The following is a 26,743-nucleotide window of genomic DNA, read 5'->3' on the forward strand; positions in this document are numbered from 1 at the left end:
ATAAACAAAGATAACTCCTGCAGTGAATAAATGGGTTTGCAGTGTATGAATAGTGACTCTAAGTGAGGGCTGCAGGATTTCTTCAGCACTGTGACATCTTTACACCAACCTTTGTTTAGGTAGAGACAGAGTCCGCCTCACCTTGTTTTCCCTGAGCTCCAGTGCGTGATCTTTCCGGTAAAGATTGAATCCCGGTAGGTGAAGTGCGCTGTCCGGGATGCGCGGGGTGAGCCAAGATTTGGTAAAGCAGAGGGCGGCAGATCTGCGGAAGTCTGAGTTAGTTCTGTTGCGGAGCAGCAGTTCATCCATTTTGTTGGCCAGAGAGCGGACATTTGCCAGGTGGATAGAGGGCAACACAGTGCAATAGCCCCACTGTCTCAGTTTAACCAGCGCACTTTCCCCTTCGGCGTCTCCGGTAGATCTCATACAGAGCTGCTGCGCCTCCAACTAATAACTCAGAGAAAGTTCCAGGTTTGAAAAAGAGTGGTGGAATAATGTAAGCAATTGAAAGTCCAATATTAAAGAGCTCCTCTCTGGTAAATGTCACCAGAGCGTGATGGCAGAAAACAGAGAAAAAACACAAAAATCTGCGTGTCCAATACTACCAACGGCTGTTAGATGCCTGGGTCCAAGAAATCCCGGCTCCAATTGACTCCAATTCAGAAAGTTTCAACTTCTCTCTTGAAATGCTGAGCCAATAAATGTTTTGCTATGGACTCATTCAGGGCTGGGCGATATAGAGAAAATCAAATATTACAATATTCTTGACCAAATACCTCAATGTCAATACTGCGACAATATTGTATGGTTGATTCTTGGTGCTTTAACAAAATGTTATTTACACAAAGAAATTTTTGATAAATATTCTCCAGAAATGATTTAATGACTAAGTGGGTAAAGGTAAATAATAGAACATCTACAACAGTCTGGTGAGTTTGGAAAATGACATCCCTTTACTGTAATGCAGCCTGTAAAACCAGGTAAGGACAACACTTACCATATTACGATATATGCAAAATCTAAGATGATATCTATTCTTATATCGCAATATCGATACAAAATTGATATATTGCCTAGCCCTAGTCTCCATCACTGATGGTCATTTTAGAAATAATTCCCACATTAATAATATTGTAAGGCGTATAGCGTGATTTGATGTCTGCAACAGGGGCTGATTGACAGCTGTGATTGACAGTTTGCTCATTTGCTGCTCTCTTTGACTTCAGGACTCACACTGACTTTCTAGGCTTCTAGATGCTGTTTGTTTGCTGCATCAGTATTGTTTGTTCACATCACTTCCTGTGGGCACGAGACACAGCTAGAGAGCAGAGACAGAGTTTATCTGTGTCAGGACGTTGACTAGCTGTCTGTCTCTCTGTGTGCTTGTCAACTCTCTGTTTATCTGGACTGACAGCTATGACAATGCTGCTGTCACACACATACAGTACACACACTCACAGTATGTAGAAATTCACATATAGGGCTATGAAAAGGTCAGACACGTTAGACGCGTTGCTGTGATACGATTTTATGATTGGACTTGTATTTATAAATTGTAAATACTTTTTGATACAAGCTAAGTTACTACCTAAACAGCTTATTAGGATATTAAGTGAAACATTTTTGATTAAACTATTGGTTTTCTTATGCTGCTCAGAGTGCTGTCTCAGTGTATACCTGCAGAAATCTTGAAGGGACAGTTCACCAAAAAATCCATAATACATATTTTTCCTCATACCTGTCATGCTACTTGTTAACCTAGATTGTTTTGGTGTAAGTTGCCCAGTGTTGGAGATACTGGCCCTAGAGATACAATACTCCGTGTAGTCAATTTAATGGAACTAGATGGCACTTGGCTTGTGGTGCTCAAAGCATCAAAAAAATAAATTGGAAAAATTCAACAGCAATGTCTTTTTCCAGAAGTCATGACCTGATTAATTAATATAACCTGGTTGTGAGCTATATCACGTAGGCACTATTTTCTTTCTACCGGACTACACATGCCAACCGTTTCAGTGTGCAGAAGGAATTGTACTCATAGACAAGAGGCACATGCTCGTGACAGCGTGAGAAGTAAACAATGGCGGTAATGGTAAATAATGGCGTCCTTCTCAGCGCTGCTGAGTTAGGTTAAACTAATCTCCTCAAGCTATCAATGTCCGACCACAAGCCTTTTGTGATGAGTACACTTCCTTCTGCACGGTGATACAGTTGGCGGGTGTAGTTCAGTAGAAAGAAAATAGTTCCTACGTGAAACTGTTAACAACTAGGTCTATTGAGTAACTAGATAATGTTTTCTGAAAGTCGAGTACCCTCTAGTTCCATCAAATTGGAGAGAATGCAGACATCTCGGCCAAGATCTTGTACACTTGGCATTTTACACCAAAACAATCTAGATTGATAAATAGCACGACAGGTAAGAGAAAAAATATATATTGTTAATTTTGGGGTGAAATGTCGCTTTAAGATGTTGAATGGTTTGTGGTTATTGTTGACTCCTTTTGACTTGAAGACTCTGGTTAGATGTTGTAAAAAGGTATTTCTCCACTCATATTTCCAATTAGCTTGTAATTTCACAGTTGTTCAGTTCACTTTGTGCACCTCCTGATTTTACTTTCTGTCTAAAGATTGCCAAATGACTAAGAGTTTGTAAGCTTGCATTCCACTTTGTTCCATGACTAATAGTGCAATTTATGCCTATTAATGTGTAGCAGGGAAAGGCCTTTGAAGTAGAGGAGAGCAGGACACTAACGCTCACATGGAGACTCGAGCAGCCATCTTCAACATCAAAGAGAAAAAATAGTCATCATGGAGGCAAACATCCCTCTGTCTCTCTTTTTCATTCTTCATCATTTCTTCATTTACAGTATGTTGTCATTTCTGCTAAGGCAAAACTCAGTGCTATTCTTGTTTTAATACCCTTATCCTTTCTTTGTCTGGAATTTTAAACACACCTTGTAGCCCACGCACACCGTTGTAAGCACTGGACATTAGAAATAGATCAATAATCTATTTCTCCCAGGAGGGAAATTTGTTTTCCCAATCCACACATGTCCATGTCTGACAAAAAAACATACTACGCTCGACATCAATTATACATACATACACTCGCATGCATGCCCCTTCCTTTGTCCCCACATACAGTACACTTGCATACACAAGTACACATGCTCACATAAATTATATATCAGAGTTTCCCACACTGACTAATTTGTGGCAGTGCCCCACACAATCAACACCGGCCACCACACATTGCGTTTCTTTATTTTTTTTATTTTTTTAATGCTATTTAAAACGTTTGTTCAGCTTCATTTCCTTTGCCTGCTCTCCTCCGTCTCTTGGTTGTTCTACACACACACATACACAGCCCCTCCCCTCCATGCACACAGCTTCTGTCTTCATGAAAACAGTGTTACCAACTTAGCAAAATTGTCGCTAGATTTAGTGACTTTTCAAACCCCCTGAGCGACTTTTTTTCACAAAAGCAACTAGTGACAAATCTAGCGACTTTCTGTATAACAGTTGCTAGTATTGTACAGCAAGCACGCAAGGTATTTCTCTCCTTCCACCTGCACTTTTGGGGTAGTAAAAACATGATCTTCATGCCAGGGTGTTGACGGTAGAGCTGGTCTTTCTCTATCACAGGAATCAGCTAGATGCTGTTGCTGCCACATAAGGACACCTTGATCTGCAATTCTGCAGGAAGTAGTTAGAGAAGATGAGATAACGATCTACACTGACTTTTGGAGAAAACTTAAATGCGTAATAAATGCTTAAGGAAATAAAAAATATAAAGTTAGCGATATGTTTATGTATCTGTAGGATAAAAGAGAGCCTAACTATTTCAAAATATAGATGACAGTAAGTACAGTTTTGGTGTCTTTTTGAAGAAAGCAGTCCAAAGTCAAGTAGCCAATGTTGTTACTTATATTTCTGTGTGGTGAAGGTATCACAGGTGGCTACCTCAACAAGGACCAAAACATAAACCTCTTATACAGGCCCTTCTAGGCTGCTGACCCCTCTCATCCGGAGAAGGCCCTGAAGGTGAGGTTAACGTCATAGGGCTTGGATGTTTTAGTGTTTATAAGCTTGTGCAACGTTAGTATCTAATAGTATCTTTGGGTTAACTTACCTCAAACAAGCTGGGACAAACAAGTAAAATATCTGGAAGCAACTTGTCTACAGTAGCCGTGCAAGCAGCATTACCAAGAGGCAATATCTCAAGAACAAAAAAAAAATCCATTCCAATCGTCAGGTGTTATTAACAGTATTTGATTAAAATTGTACTTGTAAAACCTTCCTATTCTTTTTTCCCCACCATGTTACCTAGTCTTATGGTTCAAATGCACAGCATCTGTAAAGATGTCAAGCATTCTTTTCACACATCATCCATGAACACACAAACTCCTCATATACTAATTAAAATCATCAATCATCTTGTTGTCCTGCCCTAACGAACCTTGAAGAGTCAAGAAAGGTGGGCCTGTGCATTGACCCAGAAGAGATCTAGTTGGTCAAAATCAGTGAAAAATCAGTATGGCCATACAGGGCCTTTGACGTGTACATAATGTAACCAGTAAAGAGATGGCTTGTTTTTCTTTCTTTCTCTTTTTCCAGGATGTTGAGATACGGACCAATGCAGCGTTATACCTCCCACAGATTAGCGAGCTGTTGAATCGAGTGCCCCGGCAGATGCTGTTGCTGCTGAAGACCAACGACCTGATGAGGGGAATTGAGACCACCTTACAGACCAGAGCCTCTTCTTCATCCTTCATCAACATGTCTCGCTGCTGCATACGTGCCATGGCCAGGTCAGAAAGATTGAACTTGTACCACTAAATGTTTTTTTAATTTTATCTTCATGAGATATTTTGTCTTGCTTTAAACTGACATCAGAAGTGACACTGGAACATGACGCAGTGAGCCATCCCTTCAATTGAATCAGATGGCATAATACCTAATAAAACAAGACTGGAATTAAGTTTATGTTGAAGATGTAGGTAAAGCATATGAGACATTTTGTCAACAACAACTCTCTGACAAAATTTTCCATTAGTAAGGAAAGTGGTGAAAATGAAATTTGAAAAACCACGGCTTTTTAGGCAAATTTCTGACAGAACACATGCAAACGCAAAATACATTATTTAAGGTTTTTCTTTCAAGAAAAGAACGAAAGAAGCAGAGCAAGCATGTATGTAATAAAGAAACAACTAATATGGGGAACAGTAACAGAGATTATCTTTAGAATCTGAAAGATTTATGGCCAGGTTAGTAGCACTTACTAGGAATTTGCTTTGGTTTGGTGCATGTACACAAACATATTTAAACATTTTTATAAAATAAATACAGAAGACAAGTCAAGGTAGCTTTATTTGTATGGCACAGTTCAACAACAAGCAATTGAAGAGCATGAAGAGCTGTTAAAAACAGTAAAAAAACAGTTAAGAATATAAAAACAAAATCTGAATATAAAAGTAACAGTATACAATACAAGACATTAACAATAATTTAAAGAAAGGCAGCATAAAAAACAAAGGTCTTCAGACTTAATTTAAAGGTCCCATGGCATGAAAATTTCACTTAATGAGGTTTTTATGAGGCAGTTGGTCAAGGCCATGCCCCCAATCTCCAACCTTGCCCCCCCTCTTTCCTCCTAAAAAGCTACAGACTCAGAAATGGCACATACTGAGGAAAGCTCATTGTGGGACTGGTTCTAGTGGCTACATTTTGGGAAAAAGACTTCAGATACAGTATTAGGGGACCACTAAGGTCTATATAAAAGACACTTCAGATACTGTATTGGGGGACCACTAAGCTCTGTATAAAAAAGACTTCAGATACAGTATCAGGGGACCACTAAAGTCTATATGAAAGAGACTTCAGATACAGTATCAGGGGACCACTAAGGCCTACATGAAAGAGACTTCAGATACAGTATTAGGGGACCACTAAGGCCTATATAAAAGCATCCAAAAAGCACCATGTCATGCAGTTTTCGGGGAGTATGTGGTGGATAAAAATGCTGAATGCTGCTTCACCCTGTTTAGTTTTGACGCTGGGGTCAGAAAGCTGACCTGTCCCAGACAACCTCCGAGGTCAGGGTGGTTCGTAATGTAGCAGCAGTTAGAAATGTATGTTGGCCCTAAACCGTTCCGGGCTTTGTAAGCCAGAAGTATTTTAAAATCAATTCTTTAAGAGACAGGAAGCCAGTGTAAAGACTTAAGAACTGGAGTGATGTGATCCACTTTGTGGGTCTTAGTGAGGACTTGAGCAGCAGCATTCTGAATCATCTGCAGCTGTCTGTCTGACCTGTAAAGACACCATTACAGTAGTTGAGTCTACTGAAGAGAAAAAGCTTGGACAAGTTTTTCCAAATCCTTCTCAGACACAAGTATTTTAACCCTTGAAACATTCGTAAGGTGATAGTAGGCTGGCTTTGTAATCGTCTTAATGCGGTTATTGAAATTCAGATCTGAGTCCACAACCACACCAAGATTTCTGGCTTTGTTGTTTTTAACACTGTCAATTAAAGCTGAGCTCTGACTTTGAATTGTTCCTCTTTGGCAATAAAAACAGTTGCTTCAGTGTTTTCCCCTTTTTAATGTAAGAAATTTCTGGCACATCCAATCGATTGATTTGATCAATTAGTTAGTTATAATTAGATTACTTACTTGTCCAGGACTATAGTCCCCTGACAATAAGGTTATGTACATCTGTGTGTCGTCCGCATAACTATGACAACTTATTTTTGTTGTTTTCCATAATCTGAACCAGTGGAAGCATGTACAGTAAATGTTAAACAGAAGAGGCCCTAGAATGGAGTCTTGGGGAACTCCGCACGTCATATTTGTCAGCTCAGATGCGTAAATTACCTGTAGGATTCAAACCAGTTTAGTACTGTGCCAGAATGTCCAACCCAGTTTTTCAATCTGTCTAGTAATTTGTTATGGTCTACTGTGTCAAATGCAGCAATGAGATCAAGTAATGCTAAGACTGAAATTTTGTCACTGTCTGTGTTTAAGTGGATGTTATTAAAGACTGTAACTAGAGCCGTCTCAGTGCTATGTTTGAACACCTGACTGGAAGGCATCAAAATACTTAACTTTACTTAAAAATCGAAGGTTTGATATCAGCCTATAATTGCTTAGTAGTGGCTTGATGACTGCATTTTTAGGGCCTGTGGGAATATCTGAAGTAAAACAAATTTTGAAAAAGCCCGTTGGCGTTGATTGCATAAAATTGAGTCATATTTGAATTGGTTTTGCATGACACTGTGACAACACGTATTCTGTACTTGATACGGAGGTACTGACTGCTTGTCTAATTTTCTGAATAATTTGTGGAGGTGTGGAGGAGAAAAGCTGAATGGATGAATGTTTCACTGGTGCTTTCAGTGATATACAGTTTACCAGTTTGAACATTTGTGTGCACAGAGATAGTGCCGTTAAACAAAACACAGTAAAGATCAGAGAGTGGATCATCAGTCACTATTGCTTTTAGTTTTGGATACACCCCTGATTGCAAACATCTGCTGTATTCTGGACAATTACGCACAATGATGCCCACCACAAATTCATCTCCACAGCCATTCTTTCATCTCTGCCTTCACTTGGTTCCCGGGAACATCTGGAAGCATACAGTACAGTACTCTGCCGCACGGAGGGGCAGATGAAATACACTTTCTCTCCCTCTCACTGGGATTTCCTGTTGAAATAGTTGAATTACCGATGCTGTGCTGGGAGAAGCGTCAAAACACCTCAAACAGACAGGCGGGTTTATTTTAAACAACATTTTAAAACATTTTACACTGAATTTCTTGAACGCTATTTTTATTGTCCACCTGTCAAGAATGGGAATCTGATGGTGAGTAAACAGAATACCTTAAAGTTGTATGAGATCTTTTTCTCAAAAGAAATTTGGCTGAAATTGATTAAAAAGTTAGTTTATTTCTGTGAATGATTTATGAAAGTCTGTAGCTGAGAAAAAATCTACCTATCTATGTATAGGCCTACATAGTACATGGATTCAAATGTTTCTGTTCTGAATAGACTTTTTTCTTTTTATTAAAATACTTAATGTCCCTATACTTAAGGAACTCTGCCTGAGGGGTTTCACACTAAACAATTTATTAAATAATTTATTGATGTGTTGAAGGCCTGCATTGGGAAACAAAAATAAATTGATTTCTTGTGCTTCATATGGACAAAGACCAGAGTCCAATGTGGGCTACAATATGTTATACAAGTTAATAGGCAAGACAACAACTATTTGCCCACACTCCATCTTTGATGACTTCCTGCTTGCATAACTGTCAACATCATTATTAGCAGGGGTGCACATAACTGGTACGCAAGTACGCATGCTTGTGTTACTACGCGCCTTTGCGTACTTGACCGATCTTCTCATCTAACCTTACACATGACATGTTGCTTGCAAACTACGGTCCGAGATGTCCAAAAAGCAACAGACATTAAGCAGCTTCTTCTTTGGCGTTCCGCCACCTACAAAGAAACGCCAACTGGAGCCAGAGCCGAAGAAAAGAGTTTTTTTTCGGAAAAGTGGCTCCAAGATGTGCAGTTGCTTGAGGCTAACGATGAACGCACTGAAATGTGGTGCAAGATTTGCCGCTCAAATCCACATCTAGCGGACAAAACAGGTGCATTGTTATAAAGGCACAAAGAATTTCAACCATCCTTTATTTGACAAACATGAAAAGAGCAAGGAGCACACGAGTGTGGTGCAAGCCATTGCTAATAAACAAGCTAGCCGGGACAAAATGTCTAGTCGCCCACTATCCAGATGGCGAGACAAGCTGAATGAAGAACAGCGACAAGCTCTGTTTAATGTTTTTCTTGTTGCCTTCCATAAAGCTAAACACGCACTTCCCAAAGGATATTCCTTTACTGAAGCGGCTAGGAGTAAATGTCGGAGGTGCATATCATTCACGTGAAGCAGGCGCACGGATAATGCAGAGCATCGCTTACACCATCAGAGGGGAGTTAAGAGCCAGGTTGCAGTCTGCTGAATTTTGGGGACTACTTTTTGATGGATCTGAGGACATCACAAAAACTGAGCAGGAAATCGTTTACATTGTGTCTGTGTCCAGCAACGGAGAGTTTACCTCGGACTTTATTGGATTGATTGAATTGGGTGATGACCGAACAGCGCAAGCCGTAACAGACGGACTTGTGAGACTTTTCCAGGACACAGGCTTGGATGACTGGACAACAAAGTTGGTCGCTGTGTGTACAGATGGCTGTCAACGTCGGAATCTACAACGGCGTTGTGCCAAAACTCAAAAAAGCAACTCGCTGCGGTTGGAGACTCCCTTGTGCACATTCTGTGCACCACACACACATTGGAGAATTGCGTAAAATCAGCTGATTGCAACGTTCCTTACTGTGAGACATTTAATCGCTCTGTGGTCAAGCTGCTGCAGTTTTATTTACAAAAAGGTGGAGCAAAAAAAACTGCTGCACTGAAGAAGAAATGTAAAGAAAATGGGATCTCCTTTGTGAAACTGGGTAAGTTTCATAATATCAGATGGTCGGCATGGAGGCATGAACCACTGTTAAAAATATCAAGACTATTGACAGCCATTAAAACGCAACTGGCTACAAGTGATAACAGTAACTTGCAGCATATCTGCACAGAGCGTTTTCAGTGCTTTCTGTCAAACATGTTTGACATTGGCAGCATTTTGAAGACCACATCCATTAGGTTTAAGAAGGAAAAACTGACCATTGGAGAATGTAAGGATGAACTCATGGTGGCCATTGGACAGTTGACACTTCTGCTTGATGGTGAAGGCCACAGGGCACGCACTGTTTCTAATGCTGATGCTGACATAGACAAGACAAACTTACTCAGGGGATTAATTGAAGAGTTTGAAAGCAGATATGACTCCCTTAAGTCATGTGATCATTTTAGTATTTGATCCTTCAACATGGCCTCAGGAAATGCAAGAACTCCACAGTTTTGGAAACACAACATTTGCAACATTCTCAAGAAATATGAGGCCACTTGCAACTTGACAAAGACACCACTGTGACAGAATGGATCGCTTAAACAGCAGGAAAACGTCTGGGAGCCTCTTCTGTGTATGACTTGGTCCAAATAGTAATACAAGTAACCCAGAAGCCTACTCCAACATCACAAGGTGGTTAAGGTGTCTCTTACACTGCCTTTAAGCAGTGGCAGCTTGTAAGGGGTGGCTGTGGCTCAGTGGTAGAGCGGTTGCTGCCAATTGGAAGTTGGTGGTTCGATCCCCGCCCCTGCAGTCATTGTCGAAGTGTCCTTGGGCAAGACACTGAATTGCCCCCGGTGCTGCGCATCGGAGTGTGAATGTGTCCGAATGTTTATCTGATGAGCAGGTGGCACCTTGTACGGCAGCCCCGGCCACAGTGTATGAATGTGTGTGAATGGTGAATGTTTCCTGTAGATGTAAAAGCGCTTTGAGCAGTTGTTAAGACTGGAAAAGCGCTATATAAATACATCACATTTACATTTACATAAAGGGATTCTCTCATCTTAACATAATAAAAACCAAGTACAGATCTCAACTGTCACATGCTCGTCTCTCAGCCCTGATGCACATTCACCTGTCAAAGCAGACCACAGAGACGTTTAACCCAAAACAAGCTGTTGACCTGTGGATAGAGACAGCTAATCAGAGGCTCAACCAAGGACAGGGACGTGCATCTGCAGCATCTTCATCATCTACCATGCAGGAAGCTGAAGCAGAGGACAGTGGGGACGACACTGAAGAGGACAGTGGGGACGACACTGAAGAGGATAGTGGGGATGACACTGAAGAGGACAGTGGGGAAAACTGCACTTATTAAGACCACGCTGCTTAAGGAGTGAGTACCAAACACCCTCTCCTGGTACTCACTAAAAAGGTTATGTGCACCCCTGACTATAACCTTGGAAATGGAGATAATCAGGTCCAGAATGTAGCCCTAATTGTGTTTGGGCTCCATCACATGCTCAGTCAATCCATAGTTATCAACTAAACACAGGTCTTTAGTCCCTCTGTCCTGGGGGTTGTCAACAGGAGGGTAAAATTTCCAGCAATAATTACACAGTCAAAAGTAAATACATATTATAGACAGCAGTCCTATAAAGTCCTCAAAGAGGGATGCACAATATTTAGGTGGCCTGTGTTAACTCATTAATTAATTAACGCCAACACTTATTTTATCGTGCATTAACACAGTTTTTATTTCTTGTATTATTGTAAAAGTCTGTTGCTCTCAGGCTTTTATTTTGTAAAAGTCTGTTGCTTACTGCAGACTGAAAAGATCTGGCAAATAAACAAACCAACAAACACGGAGAAGGGTACAGGACTTTTACATGGCCATTTTCATTTTAAAGTTATTCTAGACAGCGCAGTCGCCAGAACCAAAGTGATTTGAAACCATTTCTTATCACCGGAGTACTTCCAGTCTGAAATATCACTTAAATGCAATACACACAGTTGATACCAGCAAATCATTCAACCAAACAGTGGCGCGAGGCTTCGGCAGACTACATTAGATGCAGCGTGTGGGACAAGTATAGATAAACAAAGGCAAGAGAAGCTAACATGTGTTACAGACTGCAGGCCGATTAGTGTTGTGGAGGAAATAGGTCAGAGAAACATTCTGAGAATTGCAACAAATGACGGCAGATATGAGATTCCCTTAAGACGCACCATCACAAGAAGATTACACCAGTTGTATGAAAAGGAGAGGACTGCAAAAGTAACACTACTAGTACTGGACTTACTGAGTTACAGTGTATTATGTTGATGATGAATGGTGGGCGCTGCATTTGCAGGCTCGGACTGTAATGAAAACAGAGAGACATTATGCTAGAACGTGCGCGGGACAAAATGCTGATAAGTATTTGCAGAACAAATGTTATGGCACTTTTGTTCATATAGCAGAACGTTTAAAATAAAATTGCGCTGTACACTACTTTTGAATTAATTGTTGGATTTAGCATACAACAGCGCAATTAATCGCAATTAATCAGGGAAATCATGCAATTAAGGCACACTGTGTGTGCATGTCTGTTTTTGTGTGCGTCTGTGTGTGTGTGTGTGTGTGTGTGTGTGTGTGTGTGTGTGTGTGTGTGTGTGTGTGTGTGTGTGTGTGTGTGTGTGTGTGTGTGTGTGTGTGTGCGTGTCAACTACCGGTTGGTAGAGCAGGCACACTTACATAGAAGTTTATTCCTCGACGCAGAAGGTCCAGAGATTGAGTCTGACCTGTGACAAATTCCTGCATGTCCTCCCCTACTCTCTCTCCCCTTTCTTATCTCAGCTGTCCTATCAGGGTGGAAATGCCCATAAAAATAATCAAAAAAATAAAAGCCTGCCAAAAACAAACAATTACAAACGATACACTGAGACAATGTGACCACCCACACAGAAACAGACACACACACAGACAGACACAAGACAAGGGACCAAACACATGCGCAAGTTGAGATGCAGATGTTGCATCTTCAGTTTCTGTCTTCCATGTCTGCTAGCTTCACCTCCAGCTCTTGAAAAGCGTGGTCATGGCTGTCAAGAGTACCTGAGTTTCTATTCACAGTAGTTTTTAGATCGTCCACATCAGATCTGGTAGAGCCAAGACTTGCAGTCAGAGATGCTAGCTGGACATGGATAGTAGTAAGCGTCTTGTTGTTGTCGATCCCCTCCTGTTATCTGACAAAGAATCTGAGAAAAAGGGGTTTGAGGTAGCTTTTTTGTTTCTCCAGTGCCTCTTCAATGGCGTCAGTATCGCTGCGTTGGGTTTTGTTCTTGTTTTCCATTTGGCTTAAAATGGATCTATTTAGCACAAATTCACAGAATACGGAAGTTGGAACCATATAACACAACTATTTGGCAAAATTGGGCCAGGAGCTAAACGTTAAGCTGCCATCTCTGTCGAGCCAATTATAAAAGTAACTAGTTACTTCAGAAAGTAACTATTGCATTACTTTCAAGTAAATTGTTAAATGCTCAAATGTGACCCTACCTCCACCTCTCTTTAATGGAACTTAATGGAAATTATATGTGCATGTTCCATTATATATGATAAATCTGAATATTATAATGAAATGGCCACTTAATACAGTACATTAACAGAAACAATGTACAGTATTTTATACTATTTACACTATTAAACTATTTTAATTTTGCTGTGGGACAAAGTGAGACTAGCCTCCAATCAAATGCCATGTACCGTATGTAGATATTATGGCTTGTGGATCGATACAAATAACACAATAGATACTTTGGAACTTTTGATATTTATTGCCCCTCAACAGGCCACAACTGGGCAAAATTAAATAATGCTTGTTAAGCACTAAAGCAAAAATGAATAACAAATATATACTCTGTGCAGTGCAAATGATGAAAGTGGCCTGATATTTATACTTATGTGCGTCGGGCCGGCGTGTTTATGTGTGTGTGTGTGTGTGTATTTGAGTGTATTTGAGATAGAGCGAGAGAAGTGAGAGAGTGACGGCAATGAGCTTTGGAGCCAGTAGCCACTCTAGAGTCATAGTGCCCCCACCGCCTCTCCTTGATTTCATAACGCCATACCTGTCTCTCGTTGACTGACTTGCTTGTGTTGTTTGTTGTGTGTCCGACTATGCCTGCTTTCGAACATTCTACTCTGATTGGCTTATCATGAAATTTTACTAAGCCTCAGCCAATCGTCAGCATTTATGCGCTTGTCTCGTGCACGGCCCTCTAACCAAGAAAGAAAAAGTAAGTCTTTGCCTCAGCTCAGAGATCAAGTTGGTCTGATAAAAAAAAAAAGGTCTTCAGTTATAGTAACGCACCGCATTTTTCGGCAGCAACGTAGTAACCAGCGTTATTAAGATGGGAAGAGTAATCATTTAGATTACTCGTTACTGAAAAAAGGAACTCCATTAATAACGCCGTTATTCCCATCACTGGTCATGAGGGCCACTAGGTGTGCAGCCTGGACCCGGCTCTTATCAATTAAAGCTCACTTCATTTTGTACACAAGCATCTTCATCCGCCTGGGGAGTTAGCTGCCATTGTTGAGGGGGCAGAGGCGTCTTTGGTGAATGTGTCAAAACGGGTGCAGGTAGATGCCAGGGGCAAATGATGGGAGAAGGGGGGTACATTTGGTTCCAGCATTATCCAGCTCCTTCATCCGGTCAGTGAACTCCAACAAGGGACAGGGGGCAAGAGGGCAAAGGGTGAGCAGAGGGTGAACACACACATATAACTATATAACATTAAGAAAGAAAAAATTAGGCTGTGCAGATTGCAGGCTGTGCAAGAATGTTGACGGATGTGTAAAGTTCAGGATAAACAGAATGTGCAGAGGACAGCATGAAGGATTAGATTCAGTGGGCCTTGTTAATGGGGCTGACTGCTGAGGGGAAGAAACCCTTTACAAACCCTGTACTCCATCCTAAGGTCTGATCAAAGTCTAACACCAGTCAGTCAGTTTAACAGCACCCATCCCACCCTTCTTGGGATGGTAAAGCAGGGTTGAGTGGCTTCAAACAATGTATCTTCACAGGACACATGACCAGCTGTTTGTCTGTTATAGACCTAACTGCATTTGGCAACCACTCTCCAGGACTAGGTTATTGAGTCGTGGATGCGTGGATGGTTTGTTACTTAGTACCCTTGATTCTATAAATGAAAAGACTATCTCTGCAGGACAAGGCTGCTCTGTAACCGTTCCAATCAATGCTATTCAGCAAAGCCATACACACCTTGGCTTGATAAGCCTGGGCATTATAATGGTGTGTCTTAACCCTGTGGGGTCCAGAGCTACTTTGGTTTGTAAGTAACTTAACAGTAGCCTGGCTTCGTTCCCTCCTATGTACTTATGCTCAACTTTCATTCCCTTCAGTACACCATTAGGGTTCACGGTATAAAAGAGTTTCCCTTCGGGGATCAACAAAGTATTTCTGATTCTGATACTGTTGGGTTTATCCTGACAAATTTTTGGCGGCCCAATCAGCAAACAGAGGGAGTGTCTGAAGAACAATGACATCAAGGCCGTGTGCTAGATTTGTTGTTTTGTAATGGCGGCAGAGAAAGCGAGCGAAGCCATTCAGTCTGTTGTGGCAACACTACTGAATGTCCAGAAATTAAAGCCTGAGCAAGAACAATCTTTGCTAAGTTTAGCTGGTGGCCATGATGTTGCGGCCCTCCTCCCTAAGGGGTTCGGGAAAATTTTGATTTTCCAGCTCGCTCCATTAGTTGTGAATGATTTGTCTAAGGCTAACACTAGTGATGCTAATGCTAAATGATTGTAAGAAATGTAGTCTGGTAGGACCAGACTAGCTTAGTAGATTATCAGCTTTACAAGTTTTTATCATAAAAGCATGGCTACAATACTCAGAGAAACCTTATAATTTACACTTTCCATTGTTTCCACTGTCAAATTTTTTCATTTCATAAATTAGATAAAACATTTAACATTTCTTTTAAATGTTTTTTTTATTGCTGTTAAAAATAGAAACTGTATAAAACTAACAGATCCCCCACCAGGAACAACCAGACAGCACATACAATATTAGATAGTAAAGTTGATAAAGAAAAAGACAGAATAGTTGAAAATAAAAGCCATAATAACACATGTAATAATAATAATACAAAATATTAAATACAAATACACTTTTTTATTTTAAACACACACACACACACACACACACACACACACACACACACACACACACACACACACACACACACACACACACACATAGGGTCTCTGCCTTACCCGATGCTGGACTGCTGACAGTGGTAGAGCTTGTCTGAATAAACATTTCTTATAAAATATTAACCAACTGTTTCCATGGGTAGGAATGTATTACAGGCACTAGGTCCTGCAGTCTCAGCTCGTTCCCACACCTCAATTCCAGCATTTTGTACTTACAGCTGCTCTGTTTTACTATAGGGGCATTCAAATGTCAGACTCCATCCCAAGAATCTATTTTCAGTTTGGCAGGATACAAGATTCTGAATCTCATCTCTCGCTCATAAAGTTTTTTCTTCTTACATTTGTCACACTTCATCTGTGTAGCTCAAGGAAAGTCTGGTGATAGCATGATGTTGATATGCTTCCAGGTTAGCTTGCTCTTATTTCTCACTTTACGCAGTAGCAGGTCGCTGTCCGAGGATCTCAGGAATCTCCTCAGCATGATTCTGGGTTCGTCCCCAGCCCCGGGCTGTTGGCCGGTGGTGCTATGTGCACGTTCAGTCTCGCATTGTCTCTCAATTTTCAGCAATTCTAGAGTCAGCTCCCCCAACAACTTTACTGCAATTCCTCCTTCTTTACCCTTGGGAATACCCGCAAAACGGACCTACTTGTATTAATATTTTTAAGTCTTTATATTTTTTGTTTCAGTTCATATTCTTGGTTTTTTTCTGCTCTAAAACTGTCAAAATCAGGGTCTTTGAGGCCATTTGGTGAAGGGTTTATGCCGAATAGGTCTTTTTCAGAAGATAAAAGATAAGATAAACCTTTATTGCCATTATATCATATATCATATATGTATATATATATCCATACACACATTTTTATGCAAATAAAGGTATATCAAATGAAAAATGTCTAATGGAAATAGTAAAATTTGATTGAATTTCATGAAAATCAACACAAATTTTGTACGTTTGATCTCATTGGTTTTTAATGGCTTATGCGATAAACGCTGATGAACACGTTATTTGTCGATCAAATAATGTATTTCCGCCAGGTATTTCTGCTTTCATTGCAGACATAGCGGGTGTCAACAAACACAGATATAAGTGGACGAACAAGGAAACTTTAAATTTAAAGTTTTCATGTTATGCTTTTTGGCTTTTTCCCTTTTCCTTTTTGTGTTATGTATATTTTTTGTGGCTGTAATAGGTTTATAATGTGGAAAAAGGCCAAAGTCCACCCCAAAGGGACTTACCATTTCCAATAGAAAACACTGATCACAAACTGCTCCTAGCAGCTCTATTGTAGTCCAGCCTTTACTTCCGTGACGAACGTGCGTCACTTTGTGGCACTCCCTCATTTTCTTCAACTGACTAGCTAGCTGTGCTTATCTAGCTGTGCTTATCTAGCTGATGCGCTTGTGCGACTCCCAACAAAGATGGAATAGAAGTGAGATGCCTCACTCAGTAGCTAGAACAAAGAGCTCTACACACAGGGTTAAAAGAGGAGCCGCAGCAATGTGTAGTCCACAAAAATATTGTGTTTTTGAAAATTTAACCAAGTAAACCTAATATAACCTCTAAATACAATTGTGAACCTGAAATGAGAATAATAGGAGAATTTTACTGTGGCATTTTTATTGTGGCCAGTCTAAGACCCACCTCTGCAATAATCATGCTGTCTAATCACCATCTTGATATGCCACACCTGTGAGGTGCACTACTACGCACTTCATTTTGCACAGCTTTCTTACTCTGAAAACAGCGTAATTAAGCTCTAAAGTTGATCTCCTACATAGTAAACTGTCAGCACTAGCTTGTATGCCTTCATCATGGCAAATCTCTGTCAATAGGCAACTTTTATGCTGCTAAACTGCCTTGTTGCTTGACTTACAGAACCTTAGTGCTGTTGTGGTGCTTTTGCTCATATGTTTTTGCAAACTGTCCTGTAATTAAAGACGTTGTTTTTGCTTTGTTTAATTGTAATAGGCTTTTTTATTGCTGCCCATGTCTGTGTTCTGCTTATATCTTTCTGTTTTTCACTTCTACTGTAACTGATATATGTTTTATATTATCAAAATGGTTTTAAACTTGATTGATTTTAGGCTGATAATTTCAAACCTGGCCAAGGACAACAGATGAAAACTAGTGTACTGACTAATTCTGGCTTATTTACACTAATTAGTACCTAAGAAAAAAAAAAAAAGTTCAGCACGGTAACATAATCACATTTGCTAATTAGCATTAAATTTATTGAGCATGTCAATGTCACATAGAGGATGAACTCACGCTTTTTTACAGTCCAACTTTGAATAGTGAGCATTTCTGTTAACATGATTTCATATTTGTTTTAGTATATTACATCCAAGTTGAAGGATTTTAGTATATACATGTTAGGGAATTGTTTGCAATAGATCCCTTATTTGTCTACATTTTAAAGATGTATTTTCTGTACCATCTTAAGCTGTTTTTTTTTTCATTCTACAAGTAGTATCCAAGTTGTGTCAGCTTTTTCCTGAAAGTTGGAAAGGAACATAACATTTGTAAAAAAAAGTTTATGATTCAACCCCATACCTTCAAATTGTGCCTGACCCCTTTCTTCTTTTGCTGCTTTGGCTGACAGGCACAAGAGGAGTAAGGCTCAGTCCAGGAGGAGGCATCTACAAATCACACTGGCGGAGTCTCTCAACCTGTGGAGACTCACTATGTATGAACTGCTTCTGTGGGTGAAGGGCTCCATGTTGGGTGACTGGCTCACTGTTCTGCTGGCATTTCTGCACTGAGAGACATCTGGACATTGCACTGGGACATTATCAAAGGGTTTTGGGATGCACTGCAGTTTAAAACATTTTGAATGTGTGCTCAAACACACACACACACTGTAAGTTTCACCTCTGTTAATATGTTAATAATACAGTTTGTAACTCTATGGATATATACAAAGACAAAACATGTGGATTTCTTTGAACCCTAATAAGCTTTAAATCGACTTCAACCATTATCTAATATACGGCATGCAGTTCCTGTGCTGACTGTATCTGGCAACTTGTGCTATAATAGCTGGAGATGCTGCAGAGAAGTACTGGGCGGATGGATAAGCTGTCAAGAAGTAGTTACAGTACATACTCTGTTTGGGTACATATCAAATTATTGAGATACAATATGTTAACGGTGATGTTTAGAGGAGATAGCAGGGAAGGAGAACAGAACCAGGTTAGCTGTTTTCCTTTGCTTTCACTATTTATGCCACCATGTCCTGATTACAGCTCTGTACTTTTTTCATCTTCTCTTTTCCCTAAAGCACTAAAACTTCTTTTAAGTCTTTCCTTTCTTTTGAGTGGGAGCATAACATGTTTGAGATAAGTTTCTGTATTTAGTTATTAAGACATAGCGTTATTACTTGAGATGCTAAGATTTTCAGTTCTCTCAATAACTGTCAGAATATGAGATTCAGTTAGTTAGGATCTTGAGTTAATGGGGTCCCAATTAAATGATCATGTTCAATCTTTGAATCGAGGCAATAGATCTTAAACCATAAATATACCTTTTTTTCCTCCCTATCCCCCAACCGGTCGAGGTAGATGGCCGTGCAAAGTTGTCTTGAGGTTTCTTTCTGTTGAAAGGACGTTTTTCCTTTGGGCCGTTGCACTAAGCGCAATTGCTTGGTGGAATTGTTGGGTCTCTGTAAATTCTAGTGTGTGGTATAGTCCTACTCTATCTCTAAGTTTTTTTATAAACATTAAATATTATCATAACTCGTGTTACGATTTGACTTTATAAATAGGTTGAATTAAATTGATACAAACAGGTAGAGAGGAAAGACGAGTTCAGGTACAAATGTAGATATGGTGTGACAGTGACAGGAACTAGTGGACCCAAATGCAGAAAGCAGGCAGGCAGGCAGACGGGAGAAGCCTGAATAGGAAGATTTATTCCTCCAAAAAAACAAACACAAAAACGGCAGGTCAAAAAAGGAGGAAACAAAATGAACAGGAACCGGGGAAATAAACAGAGAACCGGCAGGGAAACAAAGCATGCTGATGCAGGGACATGCTACTAAGAGGAAGGGAGGACAAGATCAAACAGGGCTGGAGTACTGAGGACCGTCAAACTCGGGGAACTGAAGGCAGTGTGACTTGGGGAGCTGGGGACAGTGGGCACTCGGAAACTGGGGACAGAACTTCTTTGGCCAGTAGGGCTGAGGATAGCAGCAAAGATGGAGTCCCTCTGGCGGCCAAACAGGCCGGCGATGAAGTTGAAGACCCTCTAAAGGCCGGGCAGGTCGTCGAAGAATATCTGGAGGCCTGGCAGGTCAGCAAAGACCCTCTGGAGGCCGGTGGCGAAGGCGATATCCCTCCGGGCCGCCGGCAGGACACGGGGGGCTGGAGCCGGCTGGACCACCAATAGGACACGGGGGGCTGGCGTCGGCCAGGCCGCGCTACAAAGGCAAAGTATCTGTTTTTCACAGCTGCTCCTGAGACCAATTTTGGCTGGTAATTGCGCCCCAACCTCAATTTGTGACATTGTTTAGCTGACTGTGATTGGTCTAAAAGTTAAAACAATTGATTTGTGGCTCTGCATAAAGGTTTTTCTCTCTGGCTCATTGACTTGTTTTGAATCTTTTTTTTTTCAGAAAGTGGCTGAAATTCTGTACTTTTGCTATTGCAATCTTTGTCTCTGTCACTGTCACTTTAACTCACCACACTTAACATTCACCTTGTGAGGCCTTTGCTTAGTTGGTTAGCTGCTAGCTGGTTGCCCTTGTTCACCCAACGCGGGGTGGCTAATCCTAGCTGCCACAGCGGTTAACCAGATTGCCCCAGTCCTTCTCACAGGCAACCTCCACTAGATGCGAGCCGTGACCGAGACTGGATTTTCATCTCCTCCTGCCATGCCGTGGATCATCTTGGCACTCACGTCAGTCATCTACCTCTGTGCCCCTAGCTCACGGCTAACCGCTATCACGCTCAGTCCCTCCGCTCAGCATCATGTTCAGATATTCAACTCTGCAACTGGTCGGACTCTTCAACTACGACAACCTCAGATCTCTTCAGCCTGCCCTCATCCCAGCACCTTCTTGCCATGCCAACTTTGCCCTCTTCAAAACCCAATTGCTCAACAATAAAGCCCCTGCCCTCCATGAACTAATCCATAACACTTTGAACTTTCTTCTGCTCGCCAAAAACTTGCAACAACCCAATGACGACTTCTTCCTCAACCAAGCATCCCCCCCTGGCTACAGCTACATCTCCAAACCCCACCGTAGAGGTGGCCTTGCCGTTATTTTCAATCAGAACATCCGGATCACAGAAATCACCTTCCCCTCAGTATCATAATTTTAATTTCTTGCCTTCAAAGCCTTCTTTTCTCCATGATAGTCATCCTCATTTACCGGCCACCTAATCTAAATCCCTCCTTCCTCTCTGATTTTACTGAACTCCTCACACTAGCCTCATCTCTCTCTCCACGTCTGCTTCTACTCGGAGACTTAAACATCCACATGGAATCCCCCACCTGCAAGCTCTCATCAGAATTCCCCATCTTACTGGTAAACTTCACTCTCACCCAACATGTCACATTCCCCACCCTTGAAAAAGGACACATCCTCGACCTGGTCTTCTCCACAAACCAACCGGTGCTCAACCTCCATCCATACCGCTTTCCCTTCTCTGATCACAAACTGATACGGTTCACCATCCCCTTTCCAACCCCACGCCTTCACGTCAACAGAGAAATCCGCAATCTTAAATCAATGGATCCCCACCATCTCTCTGACCTGCTCTCCACCACGCTCCACCTGGACTCAACCCTCACCTCACCTGATAATCTCACAAACCACCTCAACTCCACCTTGTCTACCTCCCTCAACACTCAAACAACAAACAAAATCTGTCACTTTTTTCACCCTGGTACACACCTGCACTCGGAAAAAAAAAAAACGTGCCGCCAACTTGAACATCTGATCAATGGACCAACACCCTTCCTTCCTCTACTCCCGATCTCAGCAACTCATTCCTCCACTTTTTCGCTAACAAAACATAATTTATCAATCTCTATCCCCTGTATCATAACTCCCAGTATCTACTCCAGCATCTACCACAGCTCCTCTTTTCCTCTTCTCTCCTGACCTCCCGACCCCTCCTCCACAGTGCCTCCTCTCCCAGTTTGACAGCGGTCACCCCTCCTGAAATCTCAAAACTCATCAACTCTTCCAAACCCACTACCTGCTCCCTTGACCCCCTCCCTACTCCCTTCCTGAAGTGCTGCCTCCTCGTCCTATGCCCCTACCTCACTAACCTCTTCAACTCCTCACTGTTCCTGGGAACTGTCCCCTCTGCCTTAACTGCTGCTATCTTTCCAATCCTTAAAAAACCTGGTCTGGATCCCTCCTCCCTCAACAACAATATCCAACCTTCCCTTTCTGTTGAAAAGCCTAGAACGTATTGTCGCCTCACAACTCCAAACCCATCTTCATGCCCATTACCAATTCAAACCCCTCCAATCTGGTTGCCCTTTCCTTTCTCTGGGTTAGGGTTAGGGTTAGTTAATTCAAACCCCTCCAATCTGGTTGCTCTTTTCTTTCTCTGGGTTAGGGTTAGGGTTAAGGTTAGTTAATTCAAACCCCTCCAATCTGGTAGCCCTTTCCTTTCTCTGGGACTCCTCACTCATCTCACCTGCTAAAGTGAATTAAAAAACATAATAAATAAATAGTAAAAAATATTAATTTTTAATTTCATTTTATAGTTTACACCACGTACATCTATATAATGTATTTCCATTACAATTTCAAGATGAAACCAGCATAAACACGACAATTTCCGGTGCATTTCAGGAATGCCAATAGAGTCCGTTTTAGTCTTTTCAGATAGTCCAGTCATTTATTGGCATTGCTTTTAATATATTTGGTAGATTTTCTCCAGTTATTTTCATAGATATGTCATTTCTGTTAGTAGGTACATCAACTTTCCCTTAAATACGTTATTCCAGCCAAACTGTCTCCATGTTTATGAGCTGGTGGAAGCGCCATCTGCATTTTTTACCAGTCATTAGAAATTGTATGTACTGAGGACAAACACAAGTTTTATTTGCAATATCTTGAGTTTCATTTGCGAGATCTCAACTTTGTTTTGCGAGATATCGCAAATACAACAATAAGGCCAACTTATCTAGCTAGTAGTTTACTAGCTAGTATCTAGCTAGTAAATGTAATCATGTTGCACAACATGATTACATCACCTTGGTTGCCTAAACACATTGGTTATTTATTTATTTTATTTTATGGGGGGGTTCTACCTTTAATGGACAGGACAGCTAGATTAGAAACGGGAGAGAGAGGGGGAAGACATGCAGGAAATTGTCACTGTTCAGTTTGTGGAACCCCGGACCTTTGTCTGAAGAACAGGACACAGGGACGGGACATGACAGAAATAGGACAAACAAGATCATCAATGAAGGGAACACTGATTGACAACATTTGCTTAAACTGCTTGTTCAGTTACATGAACATGAACAACAGTGGAATGATATCCCTACAACTATTAATGCATTATTTTTAGTTTAAAATTCATGTTGTCATTAAGGTAGTTGTCAGAGTTATGTAATTTAATTTTTATATAAGCTATATGTGCCATGTTACAGATGGAAATTAGCATTGTGATACATTTATGAAATATATCTGGTGCAATACATTTATTGTACACTGTCCGTTAAATAAACCAACTCTCCCATAACATATGCCATGGCATCTTATCACGTAATGTACTGTTCATTGAACTGAAACTCAATTTGTTACATATGTATTAATGTAAAATAGGCAAATACAGCAAACTATAATAATGAACTGTAAGATTAAATCCAAAGTGTCTACATTTTATAATTTATTTGCAAGTCAAAAAGAGACTAGTATCTCTCAGTCCTGTCAGACGTTGCTCTGTAGCCTGTAGAGAGAGAGTGTATGTGCGCCTGCGTGTGTGCGTTTGCAGCTTGTTACAACTGCAATCGCTTTTGGAGCTTTTTAACTTTGAAAAGGCAGGAAACCACAGGTTCTTGTTACCTTATAATGGATATTTGTGTTGTATTATTTAAACAAATGATCCGTCAACAGGGAAATACAAAATGCCTCTTGTCCACACGTCTGTTGAGAGAGCTCACAGCGGGCCAGCCTGCGGCAGACACCAGCTGGCAGTTCGTGGACCTTCTCAACCTCGAAAACTTTGACTAAAATTTGCGATTTGTCATGAATTTAAACATAATTTCAACACATTCTTAATCCCATCTCGTAAAGTACGTACGCTTGGTCAGGTTCCTTTGTCGCTGTTATTAACGCTAAAAGTCTTCTTTAGAGTCTTATAACACGCTTGGTCGTCTCCTTTAGCGTCTTATAACATGCTTGGTCGTCTCCTTTAGCGTCATATAACACACGCTTGATCGTCTCCTTTAGCGTCATATAACACACGCTTGATCGTCTCCTTTAGTGTCATATAACACGCTTGATCGTCTCATTTAGCGTCCTATAACACATGCTTGGTAGTCTCCTTTAGCTTCATATAACACACTTGGTTGTCTCCTTTAGCGTCATATAACACACTTGGTTGTCTCCTTTAGCGTCATATAACACGTGCTTGGTCGTCTCCTTTAGCTTCAGATAACACACTTGGTTGTCTCCTTTAGCGTCATATAACACACGCTTGGTCGTCTCCTTTAGCGTCATATAACATACGCTTGGTTGTCTCCTTTTGCGTCATATAACACGTTTGGTTGGGACTATTAGGGGCGGCTGTGGCTCAGTGGTAGAGCGGTTGCCTGCCAATCGGAAGGTTGGTGGTTCAATCCCCGCCCCTGCAGTCATTGTCGAAGTGTCCTTGGGCAAGACACTGAACCCCGAATTGCCCCCGGTGCTGCGCATCGGAGTGTGAGTGTGTATGAATGTATATCTGATGAGCAGGTGGCACCTTGTACGGCAGCCCCGGCCACAGTGTATGAATGTGTGTGAATGGTGAATGTATCCTGTAGATGTAAAAGCGCTTTGAGCAGTTGTTAAAAAACTGGAAAAGCGCTATATAAATACAGCACATTTACATTTACATTTATTGGCGTCCCGCTGGTTAAGGGAAAGGTCGTGGGTGGGCTAACGGTTCCAAGACTCATGGGAATAACGGGCCGGTTAAAGAAGAAGGCGTCTTTCCTGTCACAAGGCAATAACGGGACAGTTTTTCGTAATTTCCCATATTTAAAATCTACACAGTTGATTTTTGTGGAGTTGGGACGTAGCAGAAATGAAGGAGAAAAAGGTGATAAATAAGAAGGTAATAAATAAAGGGCCATCTGAAAGGTAGAAGTAATAACAAACAGAATGAAGGTGAACAGATAAGAGAAGCATTGGTGTGGTTAAAAATGTAACATACACAGTCTTTATCCAGTTTCTGGACAGTCATACTGAATATACCTTTTCTTGCTCCAATCTCATATTGACCTTCCTTTTAATTCTCCTCCCTAATTCAATTGTACTTGTCATGGCTTGTTATGTATTGTGGTAATGGACATTAATGAGCTGTTGTTAATGACTTGATGTCTGATGTTTCCTGTTGCTCTGGTCTCAAAATATCCAACCAATGGACTAAAAATAATATAAAATAATTAAGTAGTGCGGATGGTCTGTTTTTCCTATTGAACATTATGTTGTTATTGTGTTTGTTCGAGCGGCACCTCGCGGTGCTCTGTACCCGGCTCAAAGTCACCAATTTTCGGCTAAACACATCTACTAACTGAAGCTGATACGACCGAGCTGTAAAGGAGGTCCTTTGCCTGCGTCACAAAGCTCTGTAGCGGCTTAAACAACTAGCACCTGCCGCTTGGCATCATGGAGCTTGTAGCTAGCCAGCATCACGTGACCCCCTGGCGTCATGTGTCCAGCCGGCGGTCTCCTTATATGTAGGTTATTATGCATTTTGGTGTCCATACATTTTGGTACAATATCTTGAGAGGAAGGCATGCATTACTTAAGTCTACAGCCCCAATGTGAGATTTTTTTTGTTTTGAGCTTAAAGATAACAATGGTAATATGCTGATGTTTATCAGGTTTGATACTTACAATGCTCTCCGTTTTAGATTAGCTGTGAGGTTGATTGAAATATCATTAGTTTTGTAGGAATTTTGTCAAAACGTACTGGACATATTTTGACCTGATGATGGCAGAAAGAGGAAAACCATACATTTGATCGTCAGTTATTACAGTTCATTCTGAGGAAAATGTGAACGTCAGGACCAAATTTATGGAAGTCCATTAAATTTGGTGTTGCGATATTTCACTTGAACCCAAATGTGAGACCAGCCTACCAATGTTGTGATCCCAGGAGTTCCCAAACTAAATGAAACATTATGATTAAGAAGCTCTGTTATTGGCCAAGGCAGCATATGGCAACAGTTTTTTCATTATAGACTCTAAACAGACAAGAAAAAATGGCTTTTAACTTGTTCTGCTCCATTTCCTTCTAAAATTCAGCCCAGACTCTGAATGTCAGCCTCTCATTTCCAGCCTCACATGTTTTAATCCCTGCAGCAGCAAATCTTGCAGACACACTCGCCAGTCAAGCTGCTGATAATTTTCCTCTCTGTGCAGTTCATCCAGCCAAAGTGCATAATTGCAAAAATATTCAAAAGGTGGTAAGTATTCCTCAACCACAAGTTGGCCATCCAAATCAGTGTAATGGTATTTTAACAGGATTGTGGCTTTTTTCTTTTGAATTTATTTGCAATGCCCCATCAGGTGAATTAAAATTAGTTTCAGTTTTGTTGGCATAGCCTCTACATGTCAGGGACAAATTTCTTAAAGCCATGCTGGGAATTTGGAAATGTAGATTTGACCGGGGTTAAACAAGCTACATGCACAAGCTACATGAACACCCAAAATACACAATGTTGCTTATTTCTTCCACCCTTTGCAATCATCAACACACAACTTGCTTCCACTGTTTTTCCAGAGGAGGAAGGGTTTTCTCAGAACGACTTGTGTCTGATAAAGAGCGTGATAGCAATAGATATGTAGTATAGTGCTGGTGTGTGTGTGTGTGTGTG

General features: G+C 41.0%; 1 protein-coding gene and 1 long non-coding RNA gene across 5 annotated transcripts in view; one reads left to right on the forward strand and one right to left on the reverse strand.

Annotated features, from left to right (window-relative positions):
- Nucleotides 1–20,268, forward strand: part of adck1 (aarF domain containing kinase 1) — a 109,993-nt gene extending 89,725 nt beyond the window's left edge. For 3 of the 4 annotated variants that reach the window (XM_032500145.1, XM_032500148.1, XM_032500147.1), the window contains 2 exons: nt 4,618–4,811; nt 18,294–20,268. In XM_032500145.1, coding sequence (XP_032356036.1) covers nt 4,618–4,811; nt 18,294–18,453 — 354 coding nt within the window. In that variant the 3' untranslated portion in view covers nt 18,454–20,268. Of the gene's footprint in view, nt 1–2,714; nt 3,034–4,617; nt 4,812–18,293 lie in introns of those variants that run through there. The other variant, XM_032500146.1, reaches the window with a different exon arrangement.
- Nucleotides 20,269–20,748: 480 nt separating this feature from the next.
- Nucleotides 20,749–26,743, reverse strand: part of LOC116669983 (uncharacterized) — a 17,466-nt gene continuing 11,471 nt past the window's right edge. The window contains exons 2-4 of the long non-coding RNA XR_004326926.1: nt 21,908–21,914; nt 20,875–20,876; nt 20,749–20,759 (exon numbers count right to left, since the gene is read on the reverse strand). This is a non-coding gene — a long non-coding RNA (uncharacterized LOC116669983). The remainder of the gene's footprint in view (nt 20,760–20,874; nt 20,877–21,907; nt 21,915–26,743) is intronic.

The sequence above is a fragment of the Etheostoma spectabile genome, chromosome 20 (assembly GCF_008692095.1).
Source record: "Etheostoma spectabile isolate EspeVRDwgs_2016 chromosome 20, UIUC_Espe_1.0, whole genome shotgun sequence".
Classification (NCBI taxonomy): Eukaryota; Metazoa; Chordata; class Actinopteri; order Perciformes; family Percidae; genus Etheostoma; species Etheostoma spectabile.